The sequence below is a fragment of the Serinus canaria genome, chromosome 7, assembly GCF_022539315.1.
Source record: "Serinus canaria isolate serCan28SL12 chromosome 7, serCan2020, whole genome shotgun sequence".
NCBI classification, from domain to species: Eukaryota; Metazoa; Chordata; class Aves; order Passeriformes; family Fringillidae; genus Serinus; species Serinus canaria.
In genome coordinates this window covers 6550195-6576770 of record NC_066321.1, presented here as the reverse complement: position 1 = coordinate 6576770, position 26576 = coordinate 6550195, and the positions used below count along the sequence as shown (strand labels likewise).

The following is a 26576-nucleotide window of genomic DNA, read 5'->3' as shown; positions in this document are numbered from 1 at the left end:
GCTTAAATTAAAGAACAGAATGAGGCATCCAGTTCTTCTCCCATTCTTAAAACCTGGATTAGGTATGAGAAGACAGGGCATAGCAGATGATGTTCCATTCTCTGATGTTTCAGAGAGAAAGACCTGCCACTTCTGCTCCTGATGATTTATCACAGAGTCCTCCAGAGGAGAACTGTTTCTCTCTGTTTGTTTTGCTAGGATCTCCCATTAGAAATAATGGAGGGAACTTCATTCTCTTTACCAAGCCAGCAGAGATATTTGGTAAATGTGGTCAGTAGCGTAACAGAACCAGGAACAGCTGTTTCCTCCCCTTTCCTCCCCAGTCAGGCATGATGTGGCTCAGGAACTGGTCCACAAAAGCTGGCTGACTTGCTAAGGCCACTTGCTGAGCCAGTGACTGCTTGACACAAGACACATGAACTTCCTGCAAGGATATGCTGACATTTCATCTGACAGCCATTCTGAAAGACAAGCTTTTCTATCCCCCCAACAGGCTTTTAAACCAACACAGCCCCAGATCTGTGAGCTGGAAACTATGGATCACACTCCCTGTGGCAATACCTAGAATTGGATGCATCTTCCCTTTCCCTCAGCACATCTTTTATTCCCTGCACACTTCTGGGCAAGACAGGCAAACATTCCCTGACCACTGGCTGGATTTTGTTCCCACATAAATCAGAGAGTTGGGGTTATCTCTGTGGACCTGCCAACCACCCAAATATTTTGCAAATTTGCCAGCAGATACACAACGACTTCAGCAATCTTGATCTGTTTCTCTTATTCTCCAGCTCACTTTTACTGTGGCAAAAGAATTCCCATCCACCTACTTACCCAGAAATAGCTGAAGTAGATAGAAGAAAAGGAAGATGATAACAACAGTGACAAGGGTATTACCAGCAGACAGAAATGCAGTCTGAGGTTTGAATAAGCATTCAGGAGTCGTATTTAGCAAGCCTAGCTTCTCCTTTATATGCTGGCTTTTGGAATCCACAGCCATGCAAAATTCATGAGTATAGTACTTCAAGCAAAAAAATACATGGTTTTTGCCTTCTTGAGTGTATTGATTTATCTGCAAAACCACTAAGACACAACACTGCACTGTGTATTCTTTTAATCTCATTTGATAGAAATAATTTCTAACTAGACTGCAAATCATGCAAAATTCAACTACAAATGTAAAAAATATCAAACCTCCTGAAATTAATCTGAGAAACTGTAGTACATAATAAACAAGTTGTGATTGGTTATTGTAAGCATGCTCTACTTTCACTGTACTAGACCACAAAAATGTTAATACAAGCCAGCTCGCTTCCATCTGCTAACAATCACTGCTGTGTAACCAAAGAGTGTTTCCAACTTCACACCAAGGGTGTTAGTGCCAAGGTGCTTGGCAAATGCAATTTCATTAATGACATTCAATTAAATTAGATGAGCAAACTGCCATTTCTAAACAGGTTTAAATCAACTCAGAAGTACCCATAAAAACTAGTGAAAGAGGGTGATGCAGAAGTGAGGGTGAACTGATAACACAGAGAAGACTCTAAAGCCCTGATAGCTTTGTCCTAGCCCTTGACTCACATCTTCAGCACCTCTTGAAGACCATGTCTTTATTTTACAGCCATTTCCACCTGACTTAGTGTCAGAGGTTTCCACTGAACCCACTAAATAGTTATAATTGATCTGTAAAGCAAAAGAATTGATGCTACAGGTTTGACAGGCAACAGAAAAGCTCTAATGAAGAATGCATGAATCTGGAATCTTCTCCAGTCTCGTGTTCTATATATTGCTTCTAAAAAGAAGGAGGAAGAGAGAAAATTTAGTCAAAACATTCTAAAACACAGTGTAAAAGCTTTATTTGTTTTTCAGAAACAATAATCTTTCTGGAATCTGTCAGAATGCAGTACAGTTTGAAGACTAGAAAACTAATTCACAAAGGACAAGGTGAAGGCATCTCTCTGATATTCAGGCAACAACCAACTTTTAACTCAAACACAGCTCAAACTTTCCAAGTTTTGTTGTTTGGGGTTTTTTTGTTTTTTTTCCTTAAAGCAATGGCATTTGGAATGCAAGAGTAATGAAAACTACAAGAGAATTAAATATTACAGATTTAACAGTGAAACCATCAAGCCTTCTTTAGTTTGCTGTAGGTGCTGCCCAAGATACTTCTTGAAGTGTTTTTAAGGCAGTGTTTGTATGTGAAAATACAGAAGACAGTATGAAGTGTAATTCAATGTGTAAGAAATCACCTCATCAGTTCTGTCAAATTTTCAGTATTATTTTGTCCCATATGAAATACTGTTAAATTGGTTGTACTGCAGCCTCAGGCATTGAGAGTGAAATAATTTAGATTCTCAAAACCATCAAAGGCTTTATACAGCTTTGGAGCTTTTGTCCCTGCTAGATCACTTCTGGTGGAATTCAGACACCTGAATAAATCTTAAAAACAAATGATTGATTCTGACAATTGAATCTTGACAATTTTCAAAAGATTTTTTCTTGAAAGCAGTATTACAACCCACATACAACCCATTTATATTCATCCAGCCCTATAAATACCCATTTTGTACTACAGCAGCCCTGGATTTGTCACACCCATCAGAAGCAGATCAGTGTGACTGCATTACAGCACACACAGCTGCCACCTCACCTCTTCCACCACATATTCCCTGTGTGGAGCTCTAACAGACACAATTCCTCCTTTTGATGACAAATTTTCACAACTCATAAGGAAACTAGAAAAGGAAATCAATCACTGTAAGCACCTGATACTCTTTTCCTTAATCAAATTTTGTTGCTTTGCCTAAGTCAATGGCTTTTAAGCAGGTAGCTACGAAAAGTACTGAGATTCAGGGGCTTCCATCTCCACAAGCTCAATTTTCAATCTGCTGTTAGTAAGTTAGCACTTCTTTCCCTCATTTTATGAAAACATTAATTTCCTAAGGAGAGTAACTCCAACGATCCAATTCATTTGCATTCAGCAGATGCAGCAGAACAGCCTCCTAATTCATGGGTTTAGCCTTAATTCTATCTTAAAGTTTGCAATTCTTTGTTATAATTTCCTACAGATAGTGATAAGACCAAAATTCTGTGATGTTGCCAACACAGAATTAGACATTAATCTCACTCAGATTTCTGTGGTGATTAATCTTCAACATAATGAAGCAATTTTACCTTCAGCATGGCTTTGCCACACTAAACATGAGTTGACCCCTTTCAGATAAACAGGCTGCTCCTCCAGGTGAGCAGCAGTCAGATTGATGCAAGACTACAGGCTGAGATTCTCAGCTACTGGTTTGGTAACATTTTATAAAAAATAAATCAATAATAGCAATGAAATTAAAAATGCATGCTGAGTAACGAGCTCTGCTATAAACTACCTCAAAAGTGATCAGGGAAAAGCTACACAAGGGTGACTGGAAATGGAGATTTTCTCATATCAACTGACTGCTCTAAACAGCCAAGGCAAAAATTTCCCCTTCCTCATTACCATCTCTCTCTCTTTCTGGCAGGTCTTTACAGCAGCACTGTCTCAACCAGGGTTTGCAATGAAGCCCTTGGTAATTCCTCCTCTCAAGTCAGCAAAGGTGGGACAACAGAATTAAGGAATCAAATAAATTGGTGATGCATATGAAAACCATATGTAAAAATGGGTCAACTTTCTCCTAGCAGCTCTCAGGGAGTTGTTTTGGGGCAGTAGGGAGGGAAAAGGGTCTCCTGCCCTTGATGGTTTGTCTGTTACAGCCTGGAAACTATTTCACCACCACGCTTCCAGTTCATTAAACCAATGCCTCAAACATGATGACACCACATGGAATAAAACAAATTTGTCAGGAGCAGTTTAATTGCTTCCCAATTTTGTTCTGTTCTCCCACCTGTTTCATTCATTGCAGTATCCCAGATTAGCTGACCTGTTTTGATTATATGGGTTATTTGGTGGGGGGTGGGGCTGGTTATTACTTTTACCAAAGCAAAGAGGCTCACAGAACAACAAAAGAGTCCAGGGTGGGAGGAACCTCCAAATATCACCTGGTCCAACCTTTCACAGAACCTAGATGAGATTCTCAGCACCCTGCCCAACTGCATCTTGGAAACTTCTCACAATGAGCACTCTGCCACACCCCTGGGGAGGTTGTTCCAGTGATTGATTGTTCTCACTGTAAAATCTTCCTTTCTGGTATCAAGATTGCTTGCCTTATTCATGAAAACATTTTGATCATTTCAGCTGAGCTACAGGGCTAAACATGACAAAAGAACTGGGAAAAAAAATCATTGTATAAAGCACTAGGATTTGTATTCATATTCTTGAGATAGGAACTCCATTCTCACATTTGCAAAGCTGCCATCTAAAGAAGCTTCTGTTCCTCATCCAGTTCTCTGGCAGCCACAATGCTGTAAATAAAAGACAAAGCTTCTAATTTCTGCATGTATTCTGGTTACTCTACAAGACCTGGTTTACTCTATTTTAATTCTGCATTTCCTTGATTGTTAGGAATCTTACCACGTTATATTTTCCTAAGAGAAACTGTATTTCCACCATGGATTTTTATTTGAACAGTTTCTCAGAGAGGCTGTAGAGCCTCCATCCTTGGAAGGTTTGGAGACCTGACTGGATGAAGCTTTGAGTGCCCTGTTCTGGTCTCACAGCTCTGCTCTGAGCAAGAACTTGTGAGTTCCAGAGACCTCCTGAGGCCCCTTCCAACCTGCAGGGTCCTCTGAACCTATTAATTTTTAGTCACAAAATCTTTAACTCTGCAGGCTCTGTCAAGATCTTTCAGTACCAATGACTCCTATTAGCCCACAGAAAAGGAAATGTTAAAATCTCTGCAGGCTGTTTCACTACTGAAGTGGTGAAAAATATTACTTTGCAAGGAACTGTAACTTCACATTAAAATGAGCTGCAGGCCAATAAGAGCAATATGAGCTCTAAGCCCAAGAGTAATGTGAGCTTCTTCAGCAAAGCTGAGAAAATCAGTTTTATGATGGATACAGAATTTAATCTCTGAGTAAACCCACCAATAAAACCTCTAGAGTTTAGGGAGGAAAAAAAATTATAAATTTAATTATTCTAATAAAAACTTAAAAGTGCTAAATCCTGTTTCCCTATGATTAGAAGGGATTTTAGTATTAGTGGCTGACAGAGTGAATATCATGCAGGGAATCATTCAGGGGAAGTCACATGGTGTAACACAGAGGGCAATTGTCCAGGAGGTTTTTGCTGTCAGAAGTTAGGAAAACATTTTTGAGCATGAAGTATTCATTCACTTTCTAATTCTGTAGCTATACTTTTTGCTCAATTGTCTTCTATGTCTAACTACATGAGAGGAACCCTTTACCATCTCTTTGCCTTGCTGGGACTCTTGTTTTCATTCTTCCTTCCCCAAACACAAATTGCATTCTGTGACTGCTCCTTCATTAATAACTTGGAACTTGCAATAACTTGCACCACATTTCTTCTGGAGGAGAGGCTGTCAGCCTGTTAAACACTGGAACTGTGGCAGCTCTCACAGCCTCCTTACAGTAGTCAAGTGTAAAATGCCAGTAACAGCCAGCCCAGGAATCCTCAAGTGCAGTGAAAACTGAATGTTGGAATCTAAAGGATAAGGATTTGGAGGAAAAGGTTCAAATGTGATCACCTAAAATGATTTTCTGGTGTGAAAAGAAGCAGAGGGGAGCCCCAAGCAGCTGAGCTGGGGGTGTCTGCCAGCAGCACCCCTGCACACAGCCCAGGCACAGCAGGGGCAGGTGTCAGCAGCAGCTCTGTTTTGGGGAAGGGCCTGTCCAGTGTACAGCCCACTGTGCCACAGCTCTGCTGCTCTTTCCTTCAAACAGAGAAATCCAAACTGCAATGCAGCTGTTCACTAACACTTGCTGCTGTTCTGTGACACGGCAGCCACGTTTTTCATGAGGGTGACATCCAGAACTCCAACAACTGTTAATTTCTGCCTCTTAAACTCATTAAAGGACTTTTCTAAAAAGAACCAGCCACTGTGACATATTATGGTAATACACAGGCAAGAGATGCAACATCAGCCTCAGTCTTGAGAGTCCTGTCATGCTCTACTGCTAATCTAAAGCTTCCTTGTGTCCAATTAGGCAGTCACATTAGCTACTGGTGCAGCTTTTCTGATATCAGGTGCAGCTCCCGAAGAGGTTTTGGACACCAAACTGTACAGAATCACAGCTGCTCAGGGCATTTACACCTGGTGCTCAGTGAGAAGGGAATGGAGTCAATTTAAGACTGTCTTTAAAAGGAACGAAGTGGGCTTGCTGTTCATCACACATGTTCCATAATCCACCCCCAGCTGCCAGGATCCAGATCAGCATCATTACAGCTACTCTGTTTTTCTCACCATAAAAAAACATAAGCCCAAACTAGATTACACAATAAAGAGAATACAAGTAATAATCCAAATGACCACTGAAAATCTATTTTTCAATTACTGTGTTGGAAAAGTGTGCTGTGATATCACGTGGTCTGACTTCAAAGACACTGAAGGGAAATGCTGTTTATGTCTGAAACTCAGATCAGCTCTGCTAGGGGGCCATTTCATGCTGAAAGTGTTACAGGCCTTCTAAAACTTTTATTAACCCTTAGGATTTCAACTAGTTGCTGCAGAACAGGGTATTTACATACTTAAACATCATTCAGCTGAACTGGGGCAACAGTTCCATAAATAATTTGATACCCCAGGTATGGAATATCTACCAGAAAAAGCTAACAGACATTTCTACAACTGGGGGGAGTTCAAAAGCTCTCATGACCTGTTTTCTAGTTCCTAGGTCTGCACAGACTCTGCAGCTGCACTTGGAGTACACCTGCCTTACAACCACCCTTCCTGGCTCCAGCGCTGCTCCTCCCTTGCAGCAGATGATCAGAGACTCTGCCATTCCCCTGAACCTGGAAATTAAACCCTTTTGAGAACTTCTACAATATTCATTTTTATGGTGATCATCAAATTCCAGCACAGGAAACATCATATCCCTGATTTTACACACACAGGCCTATGTGTAAATACCAGGCAAAACACACAAATGCTGCTTAATCAACTACCAGTCAAGTAGAAGGAAAGCCTTTCATAGGTTTTGGATCTAGCTGCTGTGAAATCATTGCCAAGTCTACAGATGCCACGGTTTTTGAAACAGATTTTAGAATATATAAATATATACATTTTCTATTTCATATTTAATATAACTTGTATATGCAATGATTTTTTGGGGTGTGCTTGCACGAGGCATAAATGCATTTCTGTGTGGGTAAGAGCAAAGTTTGTGATTGATTTACTTTTATCTGAATATGGGACAATGAATTTATGGAGAATTATGACATTTATTAAATCAGCCACATGAAGCAACTCTTGTATCTAGCACTGTACCTGGATGTAGAATTTTGGCCAAATACCTCAGAAGAAATAATGATTTAGAAATTTTCAGTGTGGTTAAGAGGAAACTATACTTCTCCTCCTATAAAGCGGATATCCAAGCACAGGTGAGCACTACCTTTGAAAACTCTTTATTGTGAAAATGTGAAAATGTGCTGTGAAAATGTGCTCTGAGGCCAAACCCCTGGTAGCTGAGAACCTCACATGGGCTGCAGAGGTGGGTTCTGAGCTGTCTGCAGCTCCAAGCATTTGACATTCTTCCAGATCACTTAGGTATTCCATTCACTCATCACAAAAGAGCTCTGCCTCCAGCCACAGAGGTTTGCCCTGAACTGTGGGTAGGTGTGGATTTTGCCATCTGTGCTTCCAGTCTCTTCCGTGTGCATGGTATAGATAAAATTACCCACAGCTTTTTCAATGTGACTGATATGTTGGGTCTGAACCCAGAGGATTATTTTCATTCAACACTACCTAAATAGACAGTGCTCATTTAGCTGGGTTAACCAGTACAGCAGAGCCAAACCCTCACATGAAAATTTAAACACAATAGAAATACTGAAAATTTGGGTGGTTTTATTCAATTCTGTGAACCAAGAGAGAATGTGCCCTGGAACCATATAGATCAACATGCTTTCTTTTAGAATCAGAGGAAGAGAGAAGAGCCAGACCTAACTTTGCAGTATGACAGTGATAAAAGGTGGCTTCTAATTCTTCCAAGCTTTGAGTGCAAAAGTAGGATACATCACAATCCTCACATTCCTATATTCCCATATGCCTAATTGTAATGCACATATATTCAGTTTAACTTCTGCAAGACTCCCCATGACCAGACACCAGGGTAAATATTCCCAAGTGGTGTCATCTGAACAGGAGCAAGAGAGAAAAAAGGGTTACAACTACTTTGGAAGGAGAGGCTCACTCTGTCTTAGGGTGTCATCACATTTTCTCATGTGATTTCTCACATAATTTCTGATGAGAAGCAATCAGATATCTTTCTTAGAGACTGCTTTTAGCTGAAGCTAAATCAGAAATTCTTGGATTAAGCTGACTCTTATAGTTGTGTTCTTCTGAATGTCACAACCTGTGAGAACACCAGTTCTTCCTCCCCATAATTTAGGAACCTATAAGGAAGCAAATCCCCAGAGCAGGCATTCTTCACAGGGCAAATGGGCTCAGCATCCTGAAGGTACCAAATCCACAGCCTCAGCTGAGGTGTGGAGATGAAAGTTAAGTTATAGTAGCAAGCAATTTAGGTAATGCCTAATTGCAAAATGACTCTTCTCTTCTGGCAAAAAGCTTTCTCAGCAGCAGGTGGAGGAATGACAGATATCTGCACCCATGTCTACCACTGTAGATTTTAATTCCTGTAGTTTTAGTGTTACTGTTCATGTTTCAGGCAACAGCTCCACCAATAGAAAAAAAGAAAGGAAAAATCTGCATTAATTGTGTATTATGTCATGGCAACATAGAGCACCACAAGTGTGTTTAAAATTATTAGCCTACGATATAATTTCATTTTCTTGTTAGATAATTAAGGAATGCATAGCCAGAGTCTGAAATATGTAATCAAAAAACCCAAGCAAACAAACAAACAAAACCACAACACCAAAACCGTGAAAGAAACATGAGAAATGTGTCTTTTCTGCTCCTGCCATAATCCAGAATGTTCATTATGAGTCAGGATTCCTATTTACTCTGGCACTGGGTTAAGAAAGATGTTGACAGACTGGTTCCTGGGAAACACAGAATTTAACTTGATACCATCAACAAAATAATATATAGCAAACACCAGCTGCAACTGTCAAGAATCACTGTTTTAAATATGCTGTACAGAGTTGGGTTTTGCAATAAAAACCCAGTAGCCAAAAACCCCAGAATGAATGGATCTCACAGGCATAGGCAGATACTGGGTCCTGCATTGTACAGAAAAGCAAGATCTTTCCAGCCAGCTGTACTGAAAGAGCTCTGGCTTTTAAAGCTTTCCCACAAGGCTCTGCACATGTAGTTTGTTATCCTGTTTTTCCAATCCTTCCTTTTTTGGTGGTATTTCTCACTTTCTCCTCAGACACAGTTCCTGTACTCCAAGCAAGTCCTGCATTCCTGAATTTAACAGAAGCTAAATGGCTATTCAACATCTCACGAGACATTTTTCCAGTCTTCTGTTAAGAAATTTATTCTTTACTGAGTTTATTTAAGCACATGAAAAGCCACTGTTGCCAAGCCAGTGTCAAAAAAGTTCTTCTTCAACAGATTTATATTTGCTTCAGCAGCCCAGTAAGTCACCAAGTTGCTAAGGGTTTACCAAAGGGCAGAATATTCAAGGCATTTGTAAACTGGTTATGGAGAGCAGCCAGGAGGACCACTGACATTTCTTTGCACATCTCAGTCAATTTCAGTTGAGGATTTTCATCTTTAGTGGAGATTTCAAATTATTTCTCCAGTTATTTCAGCCCTTTTTTTTCTTTCTTTAATTCCTTGATCATTGCTTTTTGATGACTTGTTCAGCACCTTTACATTTCCTGCATGTTAATTTACAGCCTAGCAGATCACACTGAGCAGATCAAGTACTCATGAACTATGCATGTACTCTGACTCTCCTCCCAGATCTCTGCAGTCCTTCCCAACTCTTGTGTTGCCTCAAGACCTACAATTCTCTCAAGGACTCTGCTAAAAAACATCAAATATTCATCCCACTCCCACATACTCTTTCATTAATGAGCCAGCTAGGCAGAGTCAAGCAGTGTCTCAGTCTTGCAGTGGTTTAACTCCTGATCTTGGTGAATGTTTTAGCCTTGGCTTTTATTTCATGTGGGCACCAATGACACATCCAGGAGCAGTCTGAGCAGCAGCAGGAAGGGTGACAAAGCTCTAGAAGTGGCAGTAAAGGACTCTGGAGCAAAAGGAGTTTTCTCATCAATCCTCCCAATGAAAGCAGAGATTTGAGATGGCTGAATCTGGAGAATCAACAAATGGTTACAGGGCTGGTGCCCCTGCCAGGGCTTCAGCCTCTTCTGAGCTGTGTGCTGTGGCTGACACCCTGGAGGGAAGGGATGAACCAAAGGGATGAACTCTGAAAAAGAACCTTCTCATCTCACCCCAGAAAACAAGAGAAATCAAATGATCTAATAAAAATGGAACCCATTAAGCAGAGTTAAGCTCAGCAGGACATATTTGCATGATGGTTTCAGCACTCCAACTGCCCTGAAGTCAAATGGAAATGCATTGGTTCCTCTGAGCAGAACTTGGCACTTCTGTACCCTTGGGAGTGCCAGCCCATGGAATGCTGCAGCTCCAACTGCCATATGGCTACAGCCCAGGCAAGACTACGCATTTCTTTCACATCTTAGCATTTTATTCTCAGTATTTAATTCATAGCACATCATGAGTCAGGCTGTATCCTCTGTGCCTGCTCCTGGGGGTGTGTTTTTCAGTCTATCTTTATGTTCCCTCTCAGTGACGTCCAAGAGCAAGGACTGACTCTAACGCTGCCTTTCCATGAGAGCCTTTACACTGAATTTAACAGATTTTGGATCAATCTCTTGCTGTCAAGTTTATGAAACAGGAAGTTTTATAAATTTGCAAAACACAATTAATTGGCAATTCCACTTGGGTTTTGCCAAGGAGATAAGGATTTTTTTCAGATCTGTTAGGATACAAAGACACAGTGTAATATCTGAATCAATAAGAGAGACCTATAAATAAAGAACTAAACTGAAGCTACTCTGGCACATCTTATTCTGCTAAACAGACCCCTGCACTAAGGCAGAATATGTCCAGGCACACAAAAACAGGAATAACACACAGCACAACTTAAACACCCACACAAATTTGCACCACACTGTCCAGGAGTCTGGGGGAGGAGGCCCACAGAAATCAGGGATGGTGACAGACCAGGTGGAGTTAGAGACAGATATGATGCAAAGATTGATTATTCATAAGCTGAGCAAGCAGCCAGCAGGCATCACTGCAACATTCTCCCAGTGTCAAGGAGGAAAAATAATTACATGCAGTGTTTCAAGCTAGAGATTGATTAAACACAACAGGAAATTAGAAATATGCCACCCTCAAAAATCTGACACAGTAAGAGTTGCCTTAAGCAGCACAACCATCTCACCAGCTCTTTGCTGTCAGTACTGTGGTGGTTCTCCTGTCAGCTCTGGAAACAGGGATAACCAGGCTGATATCCAGTGATTCATATTCCCAGCACATGGGAACACTCTCTCACTTGATACTGAACTCAGAATGAAACCCTCACTGTCTTCAACTAATGGGCACAGCAAATAATTCACTGACTTAATTCAGCCTTATTAAAGCAGAGGGATTATATGAAAGCAAATTAAAAATGAGCATAAAAAACCAGGAAAATATGTTTACTACTTTGCCTGTTCAGTAACTGGCTTAGCCATAGGGATATATTGAGTCTTCTTTTGTATTGGGATTTACTTTCTCTTTTAAATACTTTACAAGGTTCACTTGAAAAAGCCCAACAGAAGATTTCAAAAATATGTTAACTGAATGTTGACAGGAATCTCTGTGGACACCCACAAAAGCAAGATGCTAAGAAAATGTCTGTTAAAATCTCCAAATCTGTGCAGGAAGACTAATTTAAATCACATTTTTCTGAATTTACTTTTATGAATCAATGCCACATCAGTCTTTTATGGCCTTTTATTCCAAACTGTTCTGTACAGAGCCCTGCCAGAAAGAAACTCACAGCCCTGGCAAGCTGTTGCATGAGCCTGAGTTAAGGCATGTAAAAATACTGCTTACTTTTTCTCAGTTTTTAGAAGAAGATTGTGAAGATGTGATTGAGACCCTCCAGTGTGGCTTTTTGTTGTCAGTTTCCTGTGTTGGTGGGTTTTTTTATCCTATCAGTTATGCAATGTTTAGTTTCATCAAGCTGCCCTTTATTAAAGGGACATCATTAGATGTGTTTCAGCCCAAAACCTGCCTTACTCCCTTCACTGTAAAATTGCAGTCCATTCCAGGGGACAGTTGAACTTATTTCCAGCCAGATGGCATGCTGCCAGCAATGGCAGTACAGAGAAAAAAACAAAAAATAGGCAAACATACTGCAATTCTCCACCTAGATGGCCAAAATTTGAGTGGGAATTTTAAATCTTTTTTATGCACTAGTTGGAAAAATTCTTGATTCAATCTCCACCTGATCCTCTCAGCTACCATATGAATCACCCATAGAAATGCTGCCCAATGATGCAGAACACAATTCCCACTGTGATCAATACTGCACTGCAAATGTAAAGACTTTTTTTCCCCCCCATAGGATATATACATCAAACATTTAATATGGAAAAAATTTGCTTGCAAAGTAAGCATAAAGAAGACATGCATCACTGCTATACTCTTACTTTAAAAAATATTTAAACGATTCATAATCAAACTTCTTGAGAGAAGTCCAAATATAATACAAGCATCAATTTCAAAAAACATACTCTGGTAAGAATAATTCAGTAAGATGCAAAGAGAAAGATTTACAAATCTATTACAGATTGCAAACACAGTTCACTTGATACAGGTGCTGCAAGAGAAAACAAATTGCAAAGGCCTAACCATTGCTATGTTGGCTAAAAAGAAACTGAAAATCCCAAAACCCACAGGCAGCTTTGCCTAAGGAGGGGCTGCGTGTTTGGGAGCGAGCAGTGAGCTGGCAGAAGGAAATACTTGCTGACAGGACAGAATGTTTTGGTCCAAGCTCTGGAATGTGCAGCCTCCCAGCCTGACAGCAGATGCTCTGCAGGCCCTGGCAGAGCAGAGGAAATGAAGTGTACTCACATGTACTCCCTGTGCGCAGAGTGCACCGCGGCCGCGTTGCTGTAACGCCACAAAACTATCGCCGACGACAAAACGTCCAGGGTGGCATCAAACTGCAAGAGACACAGAGGCAATTGTCCTGTGGGCCATTCAGTGTGCCCTGCACTAAGAGCAAAGCATTCACCATCCTGCTGCACAGGCACAAGGCAGCTTCAAATCAATCACTTTAATGAAAGCACAATTTATTGAATTGGTGTTCACGTTTTTGCCATGTATTGTTGCATGGTGATACACCTCAGAGCTCAGAAAGTCAATCAAAGGATTAAAAAAATTTCGAATTTTTAATCTATCAGCTGTGAAGAAGTTAAGAAAAAAACATCACAGTCTGCCACTGTAGCACTCCAAGAGTTAAAATACTAATACAATCCTAATGCCAAGACTGTGTAGAAAAATGCTTGCAGTCACTAATTTCCTGCAAGAGCTTTTGTTTCCAACCAAGAAAATATTAACTTTTTCTCCAAAATCTCACCCAGATTTCATCCTACATGAATTTATTATTCTGTATCATCAGCAAAATTGCCATTTTTGTATTCCCAATTAATGCAGATGTGGTGTCAGGAACACTGAACACCAGGCTTGTCCCATTGTAAGAACTTTCACTCCCATGTCAAACTTCCTACAGAGTCAATCTGACCTTGAGAATTGAAAGCTAAAGATAAATTATTTGATGTGAGTCATTGCTTGTCATTAGGAATTTTTTGCTCTGCCACTAATCTGGAAAGTCATGGCAAGGACTGGAGAGGAAAGTTCTCCTGACATCCCAAAGTCAGGAGCAGTCTTACCATCAGCTTCAATGGGAACAGCTCAGAAGGGAAATTCAGAATTTGGTTCAAGTTCAACAACAAAACTGATTTGTAGCTGAGAGATTTTGTATAAGAAAACTGTACCTGTTGGACACCATCAACAATAAGGTCTGAGCATGGCTTTTAACTCCAGGATAGGATTTAATGGGCAGAAACTGAAAAAGTATAATTAGAGTATCCTTGCCACCCTTTCCAATGCTTGACTTTAACAACAATTTTCTAATCCATTATTGACTTTGCACACGTTTCCATGAACTTACCATAAGAAAAAATGCAGTATTTCATGTTCAGAAAAGGCCCTTGGAAAAGAGAAAAAGAGTGGATAATATTTCAATTGTATCTCTACTTACAGCAAATCCAAAGGATGATGCACTGTATCTCATTACGGAGACAGCTGAAGGAAAGAAAATATTATTTAGAATCACTTTAAACTTCCTTTGCTGTTTTTTTTTTCTTTTTCTGTTGTTCAAGAGCTAAAAAAACAGTTTTAACACATGGATTTACTTTCACCCAATTCCCACTAGAACAACCTGACCCAACACTTAAAAAATGTCTACAAAAAGACATTGTGCCACAGGAAATGGTCAGAACATTGAAGAGATTTCTTCCAAAACTGTAACGGGGAAATTGGGCAGCATTCACAAAGTCTGCTCATGAAACAAGCTGTGGTTTAGATGCAGACTTTAACAAAAACATTTTGAAACTACAATATCAAACTCCCAGAAAACTGAATGCACCTCAAAGTGCTCCTTGCTCCAGCCAGGAGTTTCAGGCCACCTGAACTGGACGTCTGAAAACCACACAGGCCCATTGAGGCTTCTTGAGTGCCATCTTTTTGGCAAAAAGCCCAAGGGTAACTCACACAGCCCCAAGAAATGCTGCAAATCCCATCATTTCAGTGGCTTCCAATGCAAAAATATCAGCAGGAAAAGTTTTGAGCAGCCCTGGTTTTGACCACTTAAAAAAATAACTAAGACTGAAAATGTTCTTACTCCTAGAGAAAAAAACACAATTTAAAATATTTTACTCCTCACATGCTGATTTCATCAGCTCAGTTCCCAATTCCAGGAAGGCCTGTGCCAGAACAAACACTTCAGCAGCCCAGAGGAAGGCAGGGAAGAGTCAGGCAGCAGTGGGAGAGGAGCCTCCTGGAGATGGGACTCCACCAAATGCAGCTGCCAGGGTGACAGCACCCCCAGCCAAGCTCTCAGGCACTGAGCACTCCATCCTTCTTGCTGTGCTTTGGGAAGGGTCATCTGAGCCACTGCTCCTTGAATCAGCTCACAGAACTCCAGCTCCAGTATTGGGCACTTGAAATAAAGCCCAAAAGGATTGATTTGACTACTCTTGTACAAACAGATTTCAGCTAACCTAATAAAACATATTTTTGTAGAAAATAAAACAAAACCAAAAAACAGATTCATCAATGACTTTGTCAATCTCAGGCTGACAAACACAATATCTGATTCTCAGTGTTCATTAGAGCAGCTTGGCAGAACAGAGACATTGTGATTTGACTGCTCTTTTCAGTAACAGCAAGCTGCAGACCTGTGGATAAAGAGAAATTAGATTCTTGGGAAAAAACCCTTTTTGTTATGGATCTAAGACCTAGGTGTGGTCAAGAGCAAGCCAGATGTCACAAATATTTGGACTTTATCATTACATTTGGCCAAAACACAAGGAAAAATCATCAAGGTTCCTCTCCACACTCCAATTTTCTCAAAGTTGAAGAGTATTGAAACAGTGTAGATTTACATCTCCCTCTCTTTTTAAACCATAATCTCCCACACTTCATTCCCTAGGTAAAAAAAGAAGCTATATTTCTTTGTCAGACTTGCCAGTGATCTGCAAATTTCAACACTTCACTGCATAATAATACATTGCTTATCAAATTTTCATTGTCTGCCTCCTTAGAGGAATAGTTTCAAAATCAGCAGACATTGCAAAAAAAAAAAAAGGAATTCACAGGTACATACAAACTTGCAATGTTCCTGTCACTGCTGCTTCCATATGATGCAGTTCAAAGCAACACTTTTACTCCTATTTCTAGCTTACCCCTCTAGTGGAATTAACTCCTCCATTTTTACTAAATTGCCAGTTTCTTTCCCAACTCAGAACCAGACTTGAAACTAACTAATTGTATGGTTCCTTTAAAAATGAATATGTAATTTCTCTGGTGATGAACTGCATACAGATAGCAGTTCCACACCTTAAGGATGCTTGAAGGGACATATTTAAAGCACAGGGAATTCTGCATGAGAACTATTTTTATTTTATGTATTCTATCACAGCAGTAACACACAATCTGTTTGTCCTGAGCTATCTAAAACAGCAATGAAAAACAAGTATTAACTAACAGTGTCACAACTCTGCTCAAACCTTTTTGCTAATTAGTGAATATGACTAGGACTGGCATCCTACAACACTAACTTTTAGTGGTAGAAGGCCATAATAAAGGTAATAAAGACCTTTTAAGCACTGGAAAGATGCATTTCTGTATTATTTATTTGGTTTTATATTTTATACTGGTTTTCTAATGGAATAAACAACACATTTCTTTTTCTTTCAGAGTCAAATGACAATGTTACAGCACCTTAAGCACATTAATATTTCTAGCTGGTAAGGACAGTCATAAAGCCCCCAGTAAGTCATCCCAGCTTAAACAGGATGTTTGTGCACGAGTCCAGGCTCTGTGGCTGCTCAGAAAGCAGCTCTAATATTGGATTGCAGGCTATCAGCCAGTACAGGCTGCCCCAGACCAACCACATCCACTAAAACCAGCTGGTTCCCACTGCAGGCCCTGGAGCTGAAAGGACTCCTGGGGAGGTATTCCTCAGCAGCCAAGCATTTGAGAGCCCTGGGCAGAGGAATATCTGTGGTCCTTTTGCCCCCAGAGTCACTGCAGGGATGGGCCACGGAGCTTCTGCTGATCCCTCACCTTCCCTCTTCCCAAAGTGCCTTTCCAGCTACTCCCAATGGGAATAAAAACCCCCCAGAGATTCCAAATCTCCATAGTGAGCCAGAACAGTGGTGGGAAACAAGAAATGAGGAAAGAACAGAGCAGGCAGCTTAAAGGCCACACTGAGCAGCTGAACTGCCAGGACAGGGGGAGCCTGCTTTTAGCTGTTTTATTGGCTAAACTGGACAAGGTTTTATTACCTCTACAATAAAGCAGATAATCCTAATGCGTTTTCCTGCCATTTGTAAACAGAACTTGCAAGCAGTCAGAAGCTAAAAATAGAGCCAGCACAGTCAGCAACAAACCTGCCTCTGTCTCCACCTGCACAGCAAGAGCAATTTGTGAAGTCTGCTGGCCTGTAGGTCAGGGTTTGCTGGAATTCCTTCTCCCCTTTCAAATTGATTCCAAATAATAAAAAATAAAAAAAAAAAAATAGCCTATTTCCCACACATTCTACCCGCAACAAAATAAGGGTTTTATTCATTTCATGTGCCTCAGAAAGAAATCCTGTAACTAAGGCCTTAACTCCACAGAACAGTTCCAATTTAACTTTCCAGACACCTAGTCTGCCACCAGCCTTTGGCAGGTTCAATCCAGCTCAAATTTGTTCCAGGGTGAGGACCCTGCTGTTAGCCTGGGACTCTCATTTCCTCCCCTGTGCTGGGAAAGCTCCCTGGCACCTTTTTGTACAAAGTTAGGAGACAAGAAATAGGATAGAAAATTAACTCTGACTCCAGATCTTTCAAACAGAAATTTTTGGGATGAGTCTGACTACAAATGAGAGATGGATAAAAACTGCTCCTCCACCTGTCATAAAAATCTCCTCTTACCTACTCAGAAAGGGAAAAGTTATTTTTAGGCAGCTCCTCTAGATGGGACAATCACTCCATCATGTTTGCTTTGAAATTAAACTTTCTGAAAGACACACTTGGATGTCAGCACATAAAATACCAAGGTTTCAAAAGCACATGACCTGCACTTGGCAGAATCAGTCAGGCAATTTGAACACTGCTGGAAATGGTGGGTTTGTGTCTCTATATTTTACAATGCAGATCCTGCAGGTTGTGCAGTCACGAGCAAGAGGAACTGGAAGTTCTGCTGAATCAGAAGTGAGACTGAAATACAGTCTGTTTTCATTGCCTAGTGTTGGTAAAACATCTAAAACTAATGTTACAACAAATATTTCAAAATAAATCCATTCCAAACAGAGAAAAACAAAGAAGCAGTTATTCTCTAAGAATCCCTCACAACAACTGAAGGCAAAGAACAGACATGTCTGATATTGCTAATCCTTGTTAAAAATGCTACTGACCCAAATCAACAGGTGCCTCAGGTGCCTTCTCCCTTCCCCAAAATTCTAGTACAGCAAAATTTAAGGATTTTTATGCACAGGCATTAAATTTCTGCAATCAGCATCTACAAATGGCTGCCACACATTCAGTATCTCAGGCACAAGTCTGCCAGATACCTTATCTTCATGGCAGATCCAGAGCCACCCATCAGTGTCATCCTTCTAGATCCATTTTCCTATCCCAAAGTAATTGGCAAAAGTGTAAAAACATTATCTATACAAAATCTTGGGCTGATTTTCTCAGTTTATATTGCCTCAACAAGGTAAAGGCTCTCATTTCTGCTCAGTACCATTACACTGGGATGTATCTACCAAGTGAAGCCTAAACTTCATGCACATCAAACCTGGATCTTCACCTCATTAGAATTCACTACCAATTGTAAAGAAGTCCCCCAGAGGGTTCATTTTTCCACCTGCCTGGAAGGTGTCAGTGTGCAGAATGAGCTGCAGGAGAGTCCTGGGAGATTTCAGTCCTTGGGGAAGTTCAGCTCTGGGACTGAGTGAACGAGGCTCTAGAGCCAGACATCAGCTCTCCAGCTCTGCATCACTCTCAGGCCAAGAAAGCACAAAAAAATCCTCAAAGTATCCTGAAAAAAATCTCTGCAGATTCAGTAAGGTAACAAATTTTGCTATTGGTAGCAGTAAAACCTTCCAGGAATGATTGTCTTTCCTTGTCTATTATGCAGTTAATTATTTTGCTTGTTTGTTTGGCAATGGTCAAATCTTTAGCAGCTGCAAGCTTCCATAACTTCATTTTCTGCAGTGAGATACAACAGCATATATAAGTTGAATGCATTCCTCATTTATTATAGAAGAAGAAAGTTTCAGGACTTTGTTCAAAGGTTTTCCCTTGAGTTTAATCAAAACAGTTCTTTCCATTTTGTTCAGACACTAGCAGATTTTTTATTATTTATTACTATTATTATTATTACTATTATTGTTGTTGTTGTAGATGCTGCTGATTTCAGTATTTTCTATATTAAGTGGTTCATTTTTCAATGTTTCAATTATAGAAGTTTTTAACACCTGTTTTTGTGGTTCTTGAAAAGAAGCACCAGTTCTCCCCAACTCCCTTTGCTAACATGTTTTTTGTTTCCATTTGAAACTGATTATCCATTATACCATGGTGCTCAGCAGTAGTAGCAAGGACCCAAGAATGCAAAACAGACCAGTCCTAAGCCTCACTTAGGCTGCAGATTCACTTCTGTTTGACTTTTTTTTACCTCTCCTTTTGCCACCAAAAGAGCAGCCAGGCCTCTCCTGGCATGTCCCACAAATGGGCCAGACAGGGCAAACTCACAGGACTGCCCAATCCTGAACTGTGAAATAATCCTACTACAGAAAACAAGGGATAACTTTCCAAATGATGGAAACCTTGTGGAGAGCACAGTGACCCAGCTGCAATACACAGCAAACTGAGCACAGCAGTGATATAAAGAATCCTGGCATAAAGCCCCTGAATGACAGAGACACACAGACACTGACAGTGAATCTGTCCCTGATTTCAGAAAAAGAAAAAAATAATGTCTGGGATATCTTTTAACAGCTGCTGAAATATCTTCTACCTCCAGCAAGCTTTCCCTGCCACCCTTCAGTGAGTGCAGCACCAACAAATGGCCAGCCAGCTATTCCAGGGCTGTCCATTTTCTGTGGCACTCTTTCCCAGCATTGCTGCAGATGAACACCAGGAACCATTTCTTTAGGGAAAGCTGCTTGTAAAGGCAGAAATCAGGCAACTCCCATCAGGCTGAGTTAGCAGCAATTTCCAGGGTTGCTCAGGAGCAATATTCCAGCAATATTCCAGCATGTGCAAGTGCTCTGCAAAGCACAGGAGAGAGCAGGATCCCTCCTGTCTGGCATCCCACTGCTTCACACACGCCCGTGCTTCCTCTCTCAGGTGCCAACCTTCTGTCTCCAAACAAGATCATCTTAAAAAAAGGGAACACAAATAAATCAGAGCAAAGGAAAGGAGGACTTGGTCTTTTTCTTTAGTTTTGGCTTTCCAGGGGGCCGGAGCTAAAGGAGGGCCCATATGTTCCTGCTCCAGTTGAGCTTTATCAGGATACTGAATGCATATGTTGGCATTTCAGAATAGAAATAATGAAACTTTTAGGTCTATAAAAAACCAGCTGGATATGTGGTGCAAACTCTCTGCAACTGAATATACAGGTGCACACTTTCATCTGTTTATTTCAAATGGGGTCACTTGACATGCCCAAAATAACTCACTGCAATGACATTAAAACACATTGTCTTTTAATGAAACTATGTATTATTGATGTCCCAACTCCAAATATAACTGAAATGGCCTAGAATGTTGCAAATGCTTGCAACTGAACATTTTCCAGGGAGGATTTTGCAGCTTATGCCTACAATCCACAAGCTTTGTAATTTCAAGCCTGGAGTGAGCTTCCAAAACCAAAAGATCTTTGACCCTGAAGTGGGACAAGGAAGGAGCAGCACCTTGGCTAAAAATCCACAAATTACCATAAAAGTTGGGTGATATCAGAAACACTCAACAGCTGTTTCTAAAGCCCTCTGGCCAAGATTTTTAACTTGCTGTTTCCAGGCAAGGGTTATCTAGATTTAATGACCTGGGAGACTCTCCAAACACAAAATTTCTCCCCATTTTTGTTTCACTGACCGAGGCAAGAGAAGCATTGAGGTTCTACCCAGCACAAAAGAAAAAAAATGAAAACAAAAAAACCAAACTTGTTTGGGGAGTCTGACCAGTTGATTTAAAACAAAATTAACAGAATAAGCCAGGACACTGAGGTAATGACCCTTATCTGACCTAAAGGGTTTCTGGAATCTTCACAGGAATTCAACTAACTCGTGTTTTATAAATATATCCTCAAACCTGTAACAGCTAGGACACTGATTAAACATTTTACCAGTCATTGAAGGTTTTGAATTGTTAATCAAAGAGATGAAACACTGCCATTATTCTCAGGTTCTGGTAAGTTCCTGTCCTGTGGTCACATTAGAAAGATGAAGAGATCCTTTCAAAAAGATAATTAAAGGCAGATATTGTACAAAAGCTCAGATGTATTAACATAGAATTTATATGCAAGGATTCAGGCTAACTGCAGCACAGCCAACAATAAATGTATGAATATCATTGGCTGTGCTATTGGCTGTGTATTGGTGTCTGTAAGAAAAAAATTTTGTTAATAATTTTTATTTAGAAGCACAGCACACTCAAATGTGCATACCCAGTGAAAACTGCATCCCCTGCCTCTGACAGGGTTATTTTTCTCCATTCCTGTAAAGAAGCCTACTGGTTTCATTTTAAATAGATGCTCAATTTGAAGTTGGCTAGATTTAAAGTAGAAAAAATATATCAGAAATGTCCAAGTGCCAAAGTTCCATATTCATGGTATTTTTAATTTATTTTTGCTCTATATTTTCATGCTGCTATTTCAAACTTGACTGTGAGCAAGTTGGGGTATTTTAGAAATCAAGAGCATTAAAACAAACCAGTGCTGCTGTTAAAAATAATAATAATAATAATTAAGTATCCTCAGAGCAGCAGACAGACAGACACAATCCAGTTTTAATACCTGGGATCACACTGCAATCTAACCTGTGCTCCATATAAATTGGCTGCAAGAAGTGCAAATGGAGGGTGTAGATCAAGAGAGGATTTAGTTAGCTTTGTCTTGTATCATATTCTAGAAGTATATCTATATTTCTAGAAGTATTACACCTATCCTGTAGCTTAAATACACTTCTTAAAAAAGACAAAAACTTTATCTATGGTTTGCGTTCACTCCAGTATGACTCTTCTCAGCAGCCTTTAAATGTAAAGAAAATAAACACTTTGTAGCCATGACAAGCATTTAAAACCAGTCCACAAAGGCACTGGCTCAATTCTCACTTTTCCACATTACTGTAAGAACTCTTTCTTAGTAGCTACAATCCTTGATACAGCACAGATGAATTTTCAACTTATGAACAAATAGAAATTTGTCAGACAGGAAAATTTCCATTGAAGTTCCAGGTGAATATACAATTTTTTTGATCAAAGTCCTTTTATTTTCCCTAGAATTTCAAGAAAATTTCAAGCAGCTCATCATATGAAGAAATGCATTGTAACAGCTTGTATTTACCATGAAACGTTTTCCAAACAAATTAGAATCTAATTTATTTTATGGATTTTCACTTTTCCTTTCCGTGTGTGTGTGGAGGAAGTTATGGCGTTTGAGGTCATTATAGACATGAAATTATATTTACAATTACATAAAAATAAAAATAAAAAGTCTTCCTATTTCAGAGGATTGGATGAGGGACCACAGGAGATGTTTGAAGATCAGGGATCCAGAATAATTTAATAATCCAGAAGGACTGGACTCTGAAGAGAGAGTGTACCTGTGTGAAAAGGCAGGTAGATGCAGGTGGCTGGCACAGTCCCACACACCCTGCTGCCAACCCTTCCACATTTCCTTCCCTAGGATTCTGATCCCTAAACCAGGGTGCAAGTACTTCCACAGTCCAGGGGGTTGCACACAGGGAAAATCATTTTACCCTACAAAAGGATGGAGAAATTCTGCAAAGAGTGACAGCAGGCACCATCAATATCTTATCTGTTCTAATAAACTGTGTCCTGCTCTGACCTGCCTTTTATATTTCACATTGTCAAAGCCTTCACTTTTAGATCTGCAAACTTTGCCCATGGAAAATTACCCCAATTAGAAACGATCTGGAGGAGCTTCATGGCAGTCCCACAGCTCAACAGTTGTGAGAGACTATTTTTGTACTAAAAGTATTTGAACAGACTTCTGAAAATCAAAGCAGGTTTCCTTCTATAGAGAAATACAGCACGACTTCAGAAGTGTATCAAGGGCTGAAAAAAATATTCATTTTGAAAATGACTTTGCATTGTCCCTTAACTTGCATTAGCATAATGAAATTATCATTACTGAAACTGATGTGACTTGTGCACCCCCACTGATAGGTTTTAAAGCTTGGTTTTGTCCTGCTGAAACCTCTAGAACACAAATGCACTGGGAGCCATGAATGCAAAGGTGACTATTTTAAGCATCCCTCATTTTAGCTCCCTTTGAAAAGTTCTGAATTTGGAACAGGGAAAAATGAGTCCATACAAAACTGTCAGCTGGACACCAAATAATGAATACACCCCAAAAAATTATAAGAAAGAGCTATTAAAAATTACATTCAAACTTGGGTATCTGAGAACACAGAGGCAGCCTGGAACTTTTTTTAAAATCCATTTCTAGTATAACCACCTATCTGTGTTCCATTTTTTAATGAAGGTAAAAGAAGATATTTGCTTGGCATTTTCCTTGATATTCTTGTCTGGTTCCTCCCTTGGCTCAGAGGTGGTTGTCTTGCAATGCTGTTCTAGAGGAAGATAAACAGAAATAGAATAAATTCTCCTCACATCTACATTTGGGATTTAGAGACCTAAGCCTGCTCCCCTTGGAGCCCATGCACACCTGACCAAAACCAAAGCTGGAGATTTATATTATATAAAAATATATTTATATTCATTTCTCTATACATGGCTCTCCTGAACGTGCCAAGAATGGAAGAAGGTGTGTGAGCACAAGACCAGAGAAATTCACATTCATGACTTTTCATCTCATACAAAATGTTTGTTCTCCGAGCATTTTAATGAACTTAGAAATATGAAAACCAGGGAAGATCCAAACTGAAAAGCATTGGATGTTGAAAGATAATTAGTTGCCTTCACAGCCCTTTTCATCATCCCTATCGATTTCAGAGACAAGACACATATCAGGGCACCCCTATTTAATTAGAAGGCTGGTGAGCAGCTCCAGAGCCAAAACAAGCTGCCAAGTACAATTAAGCAGGCTGCCAGAATACAGCACAATCTTAGAGATTTTCCTTTTATGAAGGGAGATTAGGAGTGCACCATCCCAGACAGCTCAGTGACTGACGGGAGAAACTTTAAAACCTGGTTATACATACATGTCTAAACAGAATTCCAGTTTAAAGTTACTTTTTGATGTGAAAAATTTAGATACCTCAACTGGCTGTAAGAAAGCTCATCTGACCAGACCTCTCCAGCCCATTTTAGTATGCAGGAGCCTGAGGACCTGTTCTCAGAACTTAAGCACACAGCACACCATGCTAAGGACACCTCTACATACTTCTTCACAAATGTTCCATACCCTGTTAAATCCTTCTATTTAATCTTCAGTTTTAACCAGTGAGATTCCTGCCATTTAACATCATAAACTAGTAAAACTCTCACAGAGGTGTTCCCACACTAAGAAGTTTTAAAAATGCAAAGTCACTTGCTGTCCCTTTACTGGTCAGTACGTTCAAGAACTTCTTTATGAGGTACATCTGACAAAGCACCAAAATTCACACCTGGAAGGATTATACTGGAATAAAGTAACAGACACATTGGAACAGAGGGCAAATTGGGAAAACTATCACAATATAATAAATTGTACTGGTCCATTTTGCTAATAAACCTTCAAAATGCCAAAACAACAATGGTCACTCTGAATAAGCAAGTTTATTCATAATTTAATCTCAGTACTGTCCTATCAATATTTATTTACATTTACTGTATTGTCAGATAATCTGTGGCAGTTTATCATTTAGATTGTTTCACTAAGAACTCATTTCTATGGTCAGGTAATTGAAATAAAGAGATGACTGAAAATGTTGCCTTTTTCATTCAGTTAGCCCAAATGGCAGATTTTATCACCTATTTCCATATATTTTATCATGGGTCATGATCAAAGCAACATTACACTAACATTTCCATCTCTGATAGGGAAAATTATGTTATTTGCACAAAGCAGTGAAATAGTCCAGGTAATTCAAGTAAAATGGATTGATTTCAGCTCACCAACTAAAAGACAGCAGACCCTGGCTCTACCTCTTGTACAGCTGCTGGAAGGCCAGGAAATCTTCAAGTTTGAAGGGGATTACTAATGCTCCTTTAATAAAAACCACCAAGAAATGAAAATTCACCCTTCTTGCACGAATTTAATTAAACAGTCAAGTTCTGAACAGAAACAATTCTTCTAAACAGATCAAAAGTCAAAAAGAAAAATAGAAAAAATAAATCCTCTGTGCAATCTTTTATCTTTCTAAGCTGAAATATAAACAAACCTTCTGGGGAGAGCAGCAGCTGTCTGCTGGTTCTCTGTTGAATGGAACGGTAGGGAGGAACTGCAGGCCCTTCAGACAAATCTCTTGCTCAGACAATGTGTTAATCTCAACAATCTATTGCTAAGGGCTGCAATAAAGAACCCTGTCATCAATCCTGCTTCAGTGCTGCAGCATGGGGATGCTCTGACAGCGAGGATGCCACAGACACACAGCACACATAAAACAGATCTGCACTAAGGCTTGGTCTACAGCCCAAGAGCAAACCCAATGTATCATGTCAGCTGGGAGCTCCAAGTCATTAAGCAAAAATTAAAGTGAAATATGAGCCTTGCTAGCAAATTTCCTTCGTTCTGTGTTTGATTAAACAAGCTCTGTTAGTAGCTTTTAAATGCAGAAATTCTAAATAAAGTGTCTTGCAACATTTTACAACTCTTACAGTTTTCTTCCACTTGCAGGATCTTGACAAGAGGCAGCAATAGGGAATCATATCCAGCAATTCAAAGACTGGGGAGAGCTTCCCTGACAGAGCCAGAGTTGTAAAACTGAAAGAAAACCCACCAAGTGATTGACATACCACACTGCTCTGCATCTGCCCAATTTCAGAGTAATTGGCTTGACACATCTTCTGCTAATTCTGATCAAAGTAACAGAAGACTTGCAAACCCTCTGATGAGATGAGCTTAATTTATTTGGACAGAAAACAGTCCAGATAATATCATAAAAAATGCGATGATAAGACAGAGGGATATTACAAGGTTGTACATAACTATTTACAACATGTAATCATGTCAATAAAACTTAAACTACATCAATTATTTTTTCTGTTCCATGCACAACTCCAATGAGCAAGCTCTTGAAAAGCCCCACAAACATATTTCCAGGATAAAACCTGTTATGTCAAGCAGCATATATGTATTTTTTAACATGCAAAGAATTTCTGCTGTTGATCTTTTTGCTTTTTCTTTCCTGTTATGCAGCCTTCAAAACTAAGACGAAAATGTTATGTATCAGTATACAGGGAATGTTGAAAGTAGGGTTGATATGTACTTCACTTGGAGTCCTAATGACTTTTTAGTGAAAGGCACTAAGCACCAACAATCCATGGAATCACCAAAAATATCCAATATCTTAATTTT

At 39.8% G+C, this 26576-nt stretch overlaps 1 protein-coding gene across 2 annotated transcripts in view; it reads right to left on the bottom strand.

Moving 5' to 3' along the window:
- The window catches only part of TMEM163 (transmembrane protein 163), an 87767-nt gene that overhangs the window by 20953 nt on the left and 40238 nt on the right, over nucleotides 1–26576 (bottom strand). For both annotated transcript variants that reach the window (XM_050977082.1, XM_009087799.4), the window contains 2 exons: nucleotides 14365–14408; nucleotides 13173–13264 (listed from right to left, as the gene is read on the bottom strand). In XM_050977082.1, the coding sequence (XP_050833039.1) occupies nucleotides 13173–13264; nucleotides 14365–14408 (136 nt within the window). The remainder of the gene's footprint in view (nucleotides 1–13172; nucleotides 13265–14364; nucleotides 14409–26576) is intronic.